Raw genomic sequence first — 11,873 nt, 5'->3', positions numbered from 1 at the left:
ATGAGCTGGTCCATACTAGCTGCAGTCATTTTCTCTTTTACAAGATCTGAATGAGGCAATGTGGTAATTTTATGCAAATCCATGTGCAGATTAAAAAATTAATCAAATTCTGAAATTTTCATTTAAAGAGATTAGTCTTGAGAAATCCCCTGTCTAATCCTCCCAGAACAGTCACTTGGAACAAACCTTCACCGCTTTGTTTTCCTCCTGGGTTTAGTGCATCTCCTGGAAAATTTTCTCGGAATGCTTTTGGGACCATCTGGAGCAGCAAGTTTGAGTCTGAGCAGATCTTTCCTGGCAAATTAAAGTAGATAATATCTAATGATAGAAAAGATGTGTCAGTAAGTGGGAACAGGGGACTTGAAGGCAGTAACATCTCAGCTCTCTTGTACTTCACAGGTAAGCTCCCATGGTGGTGCATGAGCAATGAAGGTGGGAAGCCTTGGCAATCCTAGCAGTAATTTACCTTCCAAGGGGCCAGAAGAAAGTCATGTAGCAGGAAAAACGAGTAGCAGGAGACACTGCTAAAACTTGCTGTGTTTGGTAGTTTACTGCTGTAACAAAGATGTAATCTGTCTTTTAGAGACTGAGCTCAAAATTATCCTCAAAACAGTTGGGGTTTGATCCTTTGCCATCTCGAATCTTTTCCAAGCCCCTCCGGGATTTTGGAGTAACCCCTGTTTGTGGTGGGCCAGCTGCCAACCACTGCCACACTGGGGGAAATCCAGAGATGTCCCCTTGACATTAAAAATAAAATAACTTAGACCCCTGAAGATCTCAGTTATTTAGCCACCTCAAAGCATTAATGTACAGTATCCCCCAGTCTTGCAGCACCTGAAACGCTCCGGATCTGTGACTGGGTTGGCCTGCAACAAGCTCAATTGCTCCAACTTCAAGAAAGCCACAAGCCCATGATGCAAAGCCCTGAACAAACCTCTAACCACAGCACCTGGAGTAGCTAAGCTCTGCTCAGCAATGGCAGACTGGCCCTAGAAGGAAATTTTTTTCTGGCTTTCAAGTACCTGCCACGGAGTGAGGCGCTGGCTCATTTTCCTCACTGCACAGGCATGGCCAGCTCATTTATTCACTGTTTTCCTCCCCAATGTGACTCCAAGTTTATGGCTCAGACTATGCCCCCCTATGTCCATGCTTTTGGTCTCATGCCACAATCCAATTTACCTGGCAGCTTACCACATTTCTTCCCCTGGTACTGGATTGTTTGTCTCCCTCTGACTTTGGCTCTTTGCCTGCAGAATTGCTTTAATTAAAAAGTTAATGAAAGGTAATGCAAACGAGCACTTTGCCTGTATTTTATCACAGTCCAGCTCCTCTCCCTCCCTCTTTCCCAGAGATGGTGAAAATGAGGAGCTGGGATTTTGCTGCTTTTTGTTGAGACTTAACAATAGAAATTTCTGCAGGCTTAGGAGGAGCCCTACGAAGAAAGTGCTTATAATGGTAATGCACGGAAACAAGCATGTAGATGGTGAACATTATTCATCAATGAAAGCTGAGGAAGTTTTCATTTAAAGAGGATTAATCTAAACCCCTTACAGTCTTCCTGCTCTCTTTGGACAGGCAATTCTTAGCATCATTTCCCTCCTAAGCTTAATGCAAACTTCTAGAAAATGTTCCAAGAGACTGTCTGTTCCGCAGCTCCAAATTATCTTGAGCAGAGACAAAGAGAAGGTGTCAAACCTGGGCCCTTCTACTGCCTGTATCATGTTACCTTATATCCATATAGAAGAGGGCTTGTTTATCCCTATGCAATTTCCCTGAGAAACAAAGATTAGTGGTGAAGCAATAAGAGTCACATTATCAACCCCTTTCCCCAGCCCAGATTCCTCCCATCTAGCAGCGGGAAGAGGAAAAGGCAGGGATGTGAGAATGTAATTTCCTCACAAGCAATACACAGCAGGTAACTGGCAATTACATCACTTCTAGACCCACCATCTGTGGAGGTAGTCTGAGAGTTGCCATTTGGATTATTTTTCTTTCCAGGGCTGCCTGTGCTTTGGTGTGGGGTGATGTTCAGTTCCCTTGGTCTCGTTCTTAAAGTCCTAGTATAACAGGAGTTTTGCTTTATGTTAATATCTGCGTAACACCGATATATAGCTGTTCCCTGATGACATTTAGTACCCAGTGCTTTGAGACTGCATAAATAAATTACATAAAAATGGGTTTGTGGCATCGTTAGCAGCACCCCCATTCCAAGGGGAGCCTTCAGCAAGCCTGCGTGTCTAATCGGAGCTGACAAAGAGCAGAATAACACGCTGAGACCTCCAGAGCTAATGGGTCTGTGCCAAATTCAGCTCTCTGTTGCACTGGTGTAAAGATGGATCACCTCTGACTGCGGGGTGGGGGGGGTTATACCAGATTCACTCTGTGTTTACACCTGTGCACTGTGATCGGGGCCAGGCAGCATGCCCTGGAGTCCTTAGAAGCAGTGGAAGGACGCACGCTGGCTTCTGCTGCCTCTGGATCTGGCCTCCATGGTTAAAATATAATCTGAGTTCAGAGTGCATAAAACAGATTACATGCCTGCTATTGTGGTGAAGCGCTTTCCAGAGCAAGCATTAGCAGTATGTACACAGTGCCAGGTGAATTAAGCTGGTATTTCTGTTTGCAGCTCCAGTAGGAGTGGATTGCTTTTAAACAACTCGCGCCCGCTGTGCCGTGTCTGGAGTCGGAGCCGAGCGGAGCTGCCGGGAGGACACATGTGACAGGAGCCACCGGTGCAGGTCTGGTTGTTCTCAATTCCCCTGGTCCTCAGGGTCAGCCATGCACAAAACCATCAAGGCAGAGACAGAGCCTGTTAAAAGCCTTGGGCTCTATTTTCGTAAGCTCCCTGACTCTGTTTAAGCCTTTTTCTCCAACTGCTTCTGCAAACCCTGTATCACAGCTCAGACGAGGTGACCCGGGGCATGATGCACCTCTGTTTTGTAACACCTTTCTTTGCACTGTGCTGCCAGGTGAATCAGAGATCTGCTGGGAACAGAGATGCTAATCTCAGTTCCTGAGATGTGTACAGATGACTTCACTAGTGTTAGCTCTATTATTCTGGCCCTCATTGTAAGAGGGCTGAGGCTCAGTGGTTTAAACTGCTGGCAGCATGAGCTGCCATAAAGTTTAATCTAGTAACTAAGTGGTCAGGACACCCTGTCTTTTATTCTTCTCTCTCCTCATGATTGAGAAGCTGGTCCTTCTGACCCGCAGAAGTAAAGGAAGTGTAGATAGGAAAAACATTTTAAGGGCAAACCCAAGACAGATTAAACTACCTAAGAATTCAATTGTTTGTGATTAGACTCCATGATCTTAAGGGTCTTTTCCAATAGAAATGATTCTCAGATATTTTTTCTCTGGCAAGCTAATGACCCTCCATATAGTTTTCAAGTCCCCTGTCCAATGCATTTCAGAGTGTGCCCAAGTTTAGTTGCCTGACAAGGTGCTTGTGTTGAGGTTTTCACAGAGCCTTTGGGTCCTCACAGGAAAATAAAGCAAATTTAGCCCCAGTGGAGCTGTTGTAAAGCTTGTGTGGCTTAATGATTAACACCTTGCAATGCTGTGGGAGTGTTAGGATAAAGAGACCTCTGGACTCCTCAGCTCTCCCAAGAGAAGCCAGCCTTGCACTGAAGCACATCAATTTAGTGGAGAGAGGTATGACTCTCTCAGGTAATTTGAATGAGTCTGTGATCAAGTGTGTTGCCCAGGCTGCTTCAGCTTCCTGGCACCCTGCCTTAATTGCCTGCACCATAATTGCCATGAGCGGGAGAGATGCAGATCACAAAGATCTTTGATCTTGGGAAACCAGCAGTTAACTTGCTGCCAGTTAACAGAAGGAAGGAGAAACACTGGGAGGGAATAGATGTATGTGTGCTGGCAGGGGCTGCCTTTCCTTTGTCAAGACAAGTGTCTGCCCCTGAGCAGTTGAGATCTTTCTGTCCACAAGCAGATCTGATGCATGTAATGCAAATAGTCATCAGAGGCTAGCTCGAATGGGCTTTCACAGACACAGCTGGCAACTTTGTCTGGATCTGATCTCTTGTTTGGGCTCTAGATGTGATTTTAATGGATAATGAGAGGACTGAAAAATAAAGGCAAATGAAGCCCTGTGTTAATTTGCTGTTCAGTGGGGAAACCTCATTATCGGTCTCTCTGTGGCCACCAGCAGCAAGGGATGAGGCAGCCAGCAAGCCTGTTGTTTCTCCTAAGCCTGTGCCTGATGCTGCAGGGACACATGGAGCAATGCACAGCCAGAGAATGAGATCAGCATTTGGCTAGCATGAGGAAGGCAGTTAATGTAGTGAAAAGCTGTTCCACTCAGACACCCTGCTCTCTCCAGGACAGAGAGCAGCTCCCACACTCTGGAAAGGTGTCAAACACTGAGTAAATAGAAATGATGGCTTGCTGGTGGCAAAGCTACAGTGATGGAGAAGCTGGCTGGCAGGGCTCACCTTCCCTGCAGGAGGCAATGGGATTGCAGGGGGACCACAAGCTGACAGTTTGAATGTGACACTGTCCTTCCACTACTGCCCTGGGGAGGGGTTGGAAAATGCTGTTGGTATGGCACCTTAAGCTAGGTGAAACAAGAGCTAGAGCTGCACGCTTTATGTTTTGTCCTCCCTGCTCTCTGTGTAGCAATCCTGTTTCTTCTGGTAGTGAAAAATATTGACTTTCCTTTGCAGGGTGGAGGGTGCTGGCTGCCCCAGCTGTGGAGGCCTTGCCTGTGTTGGCAGAGCGTGGTCAAGGCCACGGCACGGAGCAGACTCAGCATGTCCGTCCGCGAGCACGCGCTGGCCCTCTTCCGCAGCGCAGTGGGCACTGTCCGGCCAGCCCCCATGCTCAAGAGGGCTATGAAGCTCCAGGGAGATGGGGCACCCCAGCTGCTGGTGAAGGGACAGGCCTTCCCAGTGAAGAGGAACCTGTACCTGGTGGGTTTCGGTAAAGCTGTGCTGGGGATGGCTGCAGCAGCAGAAGAGATCCTGGGAGACCATCTGATCCAGGGGATCATCAATGTGCCACTCGGCATCCAGGAGAGCCTGCAGCAAGCAGGAATGCAGTAAGGGGGGGCTGTCTGGACAGTCTTAATGGGGATAGACTGCCAGATTTAACCTCTGTGTGCTGTTGCTCTGAACCCCTTCAGTCCTTTTTAGCTGTCCTTGCTCTAGTGCCTACCTTTTCATAGAATCATAGAATCAAGAAGGCTGGAAGAGACCTCAAAGATCATCGAGTCCAACCTGTCACCCTAAACCTCATGACTATCTAAACCATGGCACCAAGTGCCACGTCCAATCCCCTCTTGAACACCTCCAGGGATGGTGACTCCACCACCTCCCTGGGCAGCCCATTCCCATGGCCAACCACTCTCTCTGTGAAGAACTTTCTACCTCACCACCCTGTTCTTCAACCTCCATCTCATCCCAGTGGCACCAGGGACACAGCCCGTCTCCTGCACTGGCTGCACTGCTTCCCTAGGCCTGGGAAAGACACCTCCCTGTCCTGGTCACTCATTGTGTGCCTTTGCTGCATCAGGCTTGTTTCCCTGCTGAGTGACAGCATGGCTGGCTATGTAGGTACATGTGTCAGTGGTGTGATTGCCTCTCTTACCTCACCAGGGAGATGCTCCTGAAGCCACACAGCAAAATCCAGGTGATCGAAGGTGCCAAGAACAACCTCCCAGACCCAGAGGCTCTGAAGGGAGCAGCAGCCATCCAGCAGCTGGCTGAGGGCCTGACTGCAGATGACCTGCTCCTGGTGCTCATCTCAGGTAACATGGGGATCCCATGGAATGGGCTGTGCTGAGGGCCCCTCCAGCTGCCTGTCCACATGCGACCATGCAGCAAGGGAGTGCTGTGCCTTACCAGCCCTTTCAGCACCTCTGTGATTCTTTCTCTCCTTTCTGCCAGCCTTTCTCCAAGGAGGCAGCTGGGAGAGGGCACAGGGCTACCTGGTGCTGTAGGGGATGGTCTGCCTTCCAGCACTGGGGAGAGGCTAAGCTGCAATTGTGCCACCCTGTGAGATGGTACCTCTGGGCACAGCCTGCCAGCTGCTCTCATCCCTTGGCAAGGGATGCTTTCTTCCTGGACCTTCCTTACATTTGGGGGATGTAGAGTTGGAGAAGCAAGCATGTGGTAGACTTGCATGCTCCAAATTTCTGTAGGGTTGTGATTCTGTAAGATTATATTCAGGATTCCCAGGGCTTTTCTGCTTCCTGGCCACTGGAAATGAGGCCCCTATGTTCCAACACAGTGAGCTGCACACCTTGCAGGGTCAGGCATGAACAACCCCAGACCCTGGCTGCCAGGCTCCCAAGCTGTCCCCAGGGGCAGGGTTGTGCAAGGAAGGTGGACGCTGTGCATCAGAAAGGATGCAGTGACCTCCCCCCAGCCTGAGCTCAGCCTGGTGAGTGGATGCTGCTGGGCAAAAGCATGCAGGGGCTTGGGGCAGTGCTGTAGGAACTCCTTGGGTCCTCTCTGCTCAGTGATTTTTTCCTCTGGTTCCACTGCTGCTGCTGCAGCCTGATCTGGTGCAGGGATCAGTAGTGCTGTTAGGCAAACACCGAAGCGGCTGGCATCTAGCTCCAATTGCTGGGGATTCCCCTGGGTTTCCTCCTCTCTCTTGGCTATGGGGATCTCTAAGAGACTCCTCAGCCCTTCAGGGAGCATGCACAGGATCTCCTCGCAGCTGCAGCTCCCTGTGCATGTGCACTCCCACACAGAAGCCAGTCCCTGACTGCTCCTGCCTCTCAGCTAGCTCCCTGGCTGTTGACTGAAACACAGGCATTTGCATTTGTTTTTCTTGCTCATCATGTTTTATTGATGCTGATTTGTCTCAAACCTCAGAGCAGGCTTTGCCTTTTGACAGTAGCTTTCAGCTGTTCTCTGCATGACCACTCTCTGCTCAGATCTTGTTCCTTTCTACTCTGTATTTTCCATTCCTTCCACTTTTCCTTTATAACCTTTTTTCTTGCCACCTTTTCCACATTTCCAGTGCCCACCTGTATCAGACAAGATTCCCATCCATGAGGCTATCACTCTGGGAATGCTTTTTCTTTTGTGTTACTCTCTCGCTTTCCCTTCCTCCCAGGCCTAGATGAGTGCAGTTCAGCAGTTTTCCATCTTTCTGCAGCCAGAGCTGGTGTTTTCACACACTGGCCTGAATAAATGGAGCCAGGAAAGCAGGCAGGGTGTCCATCTGCTTGGCACTGACTGCTGTGCGAGTCGTGAGGCCTGTGCTCTCTGCTGGGCAGGGCAGCAGTGATCAAAACCCACTGCTGAAGAAGACTGAATTCTCCAGAGAAGTTAGCGTAGTTCCCCATCCACCCCTGCCTTCCCACTGAGCACTGGTGAGGGAAGAGGAAAGGCTCAAGCACTGAACAGCCTTTTTTCCCTGTCCTGTCCTACTTTTCCTGCTGTCCTTGCCATCTCTTCTACATCCTAGGGGGTGGATCTGCCCTACTGCCTGCTCCCATCCCTCCCATCCTTCTTGAAGAGAAGGAGAAACTCACAAAGATGCTGGCTTCCCGAGGAGCTGCCATACAGGAGCTGAACGCTGTCCGGAAGACTCTCTCCTTGCTGAAGGGTGGAGGGCTGGCCCGGCTTGCATATCCTGCACAGGTAACTGAGGGGAAGCTCCTGCTTGGCCAGAGACCACCCATCCCCCCTCAAAACAGGGGTTTAATCAATGCCCTAAGCGTGCGGCTCAGGTTTCATTGAGGATCCAAACTCTCAGGGAGACGGAGGTGAAAGATTGAGGAATTCAGACTATGCAAATGTTGTCCATCCCATTACACTACTCTCAGCAGACCTCAGCCCTCACCCAGCAGGCACTTCCAATGTGCTGGTGCTCCACCACAGCACTTTTGAGGCCTTGGCTCTCCTGGGGACTGTTCTCAGTGTGCACCATCACTGAACCCATGCTAGGTTCAGTGGCACAGGTTACATCTGACAGTGTAGTGGTGCAGCATCAAAGGACATTCTGGATTTGTGAGTTCAAGAAGGGCAAGGTCCTGACCTTAAAATAAAAATGAGCCAAGATCTGCCCCTGGTGGTATAAGTGTAATGCAGAGCAGCACTTATCCCAGGGCCTGGTCACCTGTCTCTGCCTCCCATAATAATCTGCAGGTGCTTCTCTTGGTAGGTGGTAAGCCTCATCCTTTCCGATGTGATTGGTGACCCCTTGGACATCATAGCAAGTGGGCCCACTGCTGCCAGCTCCCACAGCATCCAAGACTGCCTTCAGATACTCACCAAATACAACCTGCTGCACAGCCTGCCCAAGTCAGTAGAAACAGTCCTGTCCAGGTCTCCCGCCAAGCCCACTGCTCCAGAAGACTACTCCCATGTGTGCAATGTCATCATTGGATCCAACACACTGGCATTAGATGAGGCCAAACGCCAGGCTGAGGGCCTGGGCTACACAACTCTGATTCTGAGCGCAGCAGTGCGTGGGGAGGTGAGCCACGTTGCCATGCTGTACTGCCAGCTGATCCGGCTGCTCCACCTCGGCTTCACCGGCCTCGGAGAAGGGCCCCTGAGCGATGGTGTGAGGGGCAACCTCCTGCAGCTGGCGGCAGAGCTAGAGATCCCTGGCTTGGACCTTGCTGAGTTCCTACAGGTCCTGCGAGGACTGGGGCCCAAAAGACCAGTCTGCATCCTGGCTGGTGGAGAAACCACGGTGCAGCTTCAAGGAACTGGCAAGGGAGGGAGGAACCAGGAGCTGGCTCTGCATGTGGCACTGGGGCTGCACAGGGCATGGGCCATGGAGACCAGCAGCCCCCCAGGGAGCTGTGAGATCATCTTTCTTAGTGGGGGAACAGATGGGCAAGATGGGCCAACAGAGGCAGCAGGGGCCTCCTGCAGCCCAGAGCTGGTGGGTGAGGCACTGCAGGAGGGCCTCGATGTGGAGGCCTTTCTCAGCAGCAATGACTCCTATACATTCTTCAGCCAGTTCCAAGGTGGGCATCACCTCCTGGTGACAGGCTTGACTGGCACCAACGTCATGGACATCCAGGCTATTTTAATTAGAGCCACAGAGAGATCATGAGAGCTCCCTCTGCAGATATCCAGATGCATTTTATAGGACCAGGGATAAATGAAAGCACCAATACTGCAGGCAAATGAAACCTACTCACATTAGGACTCTGGCGTCTTAATATCTTTGACAGAAAAATTCCACTAATTAGACACGAGTGAATATCCACAGCAAAGCAAGCACATGTAACTGATCAGAGGAATGTAGGAGGCCACATTACAGACACACAGGCCAGATTTAACATTTCTGCTGAGAGCTGCCACTCTTGTAACTGTTTCAACTACAGTTAAAAGACCTCAGGGAAACCTGAGGAGACACAGAGACCCAAAGCCCAGCATGATGCACAACCAGCAGTGCAGCTAAGGAGCGCATTGGCCAAGAGGTGCATTTGATACTGGACACATAACAGAAAAGCAGTGCACAGGGACAATGATACAGAGGGTGATACACCTTCACTGTGCATCATAAGGAAGGCGACAATTAAGGTGCAGTGGCAAGCCAGCTCAGTAGAGGCGTTTTCCTCCAGCCTCCTTACCTCCACAGGACATCTTCCCTGCTGATAGGTGTCTGGAGACCCTCCATGCCAGCTGTGTGTGTGTGTCCAGCTTTCCTGGTATTGTTTTTCAACTGCATAGAAAACAGTCCTGCATTCAGCCTGAGCCACTGACCTTTCTTCTGTGCTGAGGCAGAAGTCGCTGTCACTCTGATTAACTCTGCTAATTCCCCAGAACAAAAGGCAAGGAAGCCTTCATGCTCAGGTCTCCTGACCCATGCTGCTGAGATGATCAAAGGGCAGAGCTGCTGGAGCTGCATGTTGACAGGGAGCTGTTCCTCCACATGTAGAAGGACATGGTGGTTATTGTGACTTCGTCACCTACTGCTGTGCAAGATGTAGAAGTGCAGAGCTGAGCTGGGCTTTCCCAGATGCAGAGCCTACAGTGGGGCTGGATTTCAGAAGGGCTCTGCCTGTAGGAACAGGCAGGGTGGAGGTTTTGGCTGGATATTCAAAAGACTTCAGCTCAGCAGCCAGTATGACCCAACACGTCCAACTCCTTTTGAATACCTGTCTGTTGGTTACAGAGCCTAAGTGGGAGCTGAGCTCCTTTGAAAATCCAGCCCTAATTTCATAGGACACACAATTCAGACAGACAGACCAACCTGCTTGGTGTGGCTGATCTCATCTTGTGACATAAATACCCCGTGCTGCCAACACCCTGAGTCGTGGTGTCTCACTGAGCAGTCATTCCACGCCCTGCTCCAAAAGGGATCGGAGGGTGGATTTTTGAGGAGATGTGACACCTCCTGCTTTGATTTCAAAGCCAATATGTAACAATTAGGGATATCAGCAGGACCATCATGGGGCCCAGTATTGATGCCAGACTGGCAGCTGGACTGCCTGGGCCACAGCCCAGGCATAGCATCAAGGCAAAGCCTGGGGATTTCAAAACACTGGTCGTGCCCTGGTGGTTTCAACTCATCCGCGCATCTCCTTTGTCCTCCGAGCCGGAAGGTCTTCTGTAACACGCCTGAACTTGCTCACACTGGCAAACAGCTTTAAGATCTGCTGGGGAAAACCTGCCAAGTGTTTTAAAGCTTGTGGTGCCCCTATAATGTCAGGTGGCAGTTGTGCAGGAGAAGCTTTGTGCTGTGTGTTTTTCTCTGGAGGTTGCTGGCAGGTCGCCTCTGCCGTGCCAGGCATGCCAGCGCTGTGGGGACACCGACACAAGTGGTGATACAGCCAAAAAGTGTGGGCTGTGGCCAGGATAACTGGCCAAAGCTGGCTCCAAATGGTTGCTAATGCTGGCTGTCCAGTTCTGCTCCAGTGAAATCCAGAGTGACTCCACTTATGGGCTGGCTTCTGGGAAATGCCTCCCACATGTACCCTGAGCAGCGTCCTTGCTTTCTAAACAGTGGCTTTTTACTAACAATTAAAAAGAGTTTGTGTTGGGGTGGAGAGAAGAATAATAAAAGGTTTGTTGAAAGGATGGAGCTGTTTGAAGTGCACTTCACATCTCCATTTGCTTGGCCTCCATATATGGTTTTTGTTCTTGTCCCTTCTTTTCTAGTGAGGAGATAACAGGACAGGGAGGTTGACCAAGGACAGCCCAGTTATAGAAACACTTTTCCTCTTCTGCTGCTTCTACCTGGGTAGATAGAAACTCCATTTCTGAGGGATTGCTCAGGTGGATCTTGTGTATCTTCTGCATCTTCTGCCTAGGAAGAAAAGGAGCTTTGGAGCATGTGCACCCCTGACAAACAAGGTATTGTATTACTCCTCTGGACAGTGCTTGGCACTGAACTGCCTGTTAGTTCTCCTGCCCCAAGCCAATTCCCTCTGACCTGCAGCCCTTCACTGCCAGGAAAGAACCCCAGGCATGAGTCAGCACACCATTTGGGCTGCACTCGTTGGGTTTTGCAAGGATTGCAGAGAACAGTTGCATCTAAAGCTGCAACAGCATCGCTTACCTGCCAAGTAACGATTTGCCTCTGGGCTGTAGAGCCTGCCAGGAGCCATAACTTTTCCTTTGGGAACTTGAGTCAGGCATCACAGCTGAGCAGGCTGAGTAGCTTGCTTGCACTGTGCTGGATGGGATATTAGCATCACGTGAGTCTACCTGGGCAGATGAGGAAACCCAGAGGGTGACTCTGGTCACACCAAGTGAACCCAGCATGCAGGCCACACTGGGACCAGCTCTGTGCCATCCTGGCTCCAGGGTGCTTGTGCCTAAGAAAAGAAATCACAAATAAGAGTGAGCACAATAAAAGCTGCTTAGTTTTGAAGCTCCCAATTCCTTCCCTTTTCAATGGGAAAATGAAACTCTTTCTACACCAGCCAGGAGGGT

General features: G+C 50.2%; 1 protein-coding gene across 1 annotated transcript; it reads left to right on the top strand.

The window, feature by feature from the left end:
- Positions 1-4,769: 4,769 nt before the first annotated feature.
- GLYCTK (glycerate kinase) lies at positions 4,770-9,042 on the top strand. The gene is made up of 4 exons (XM_054387531.1): positions 4,770-5,056; positions 5,613-5,764; positions 7,438-7,613; positions 8,137-9,042. Exons 1-4 carry the CDS (start codon positions 4,770-4,772, stop codon positions 9,040-9,042), a joined length of 1,521 nt encoding a protein of 506 aa, XP_054243506.1.
- The last annotated feature ends 2,831 nt before the right edge of the window (positions 9,043-11,873 follow it).

The sequence above is a fragment of the Indicator indicator genome, chromosome 15, assembly GCF_027791375.1.
Source record: "Indicator indicator isolate 239-I01 chromosome 15, UM_Iind_1.1, whole genome shotgun sequence".
NCBI lineage: Eukaryota > Metazoa > Chordata > Aves > Piciformes > Indicatoridae > Indicator > Indicator indicator.
Note: the sequence above shows the minus strand (reverse complement) of the source record. Positions and strands in the feature narration are given on the sequence as shown.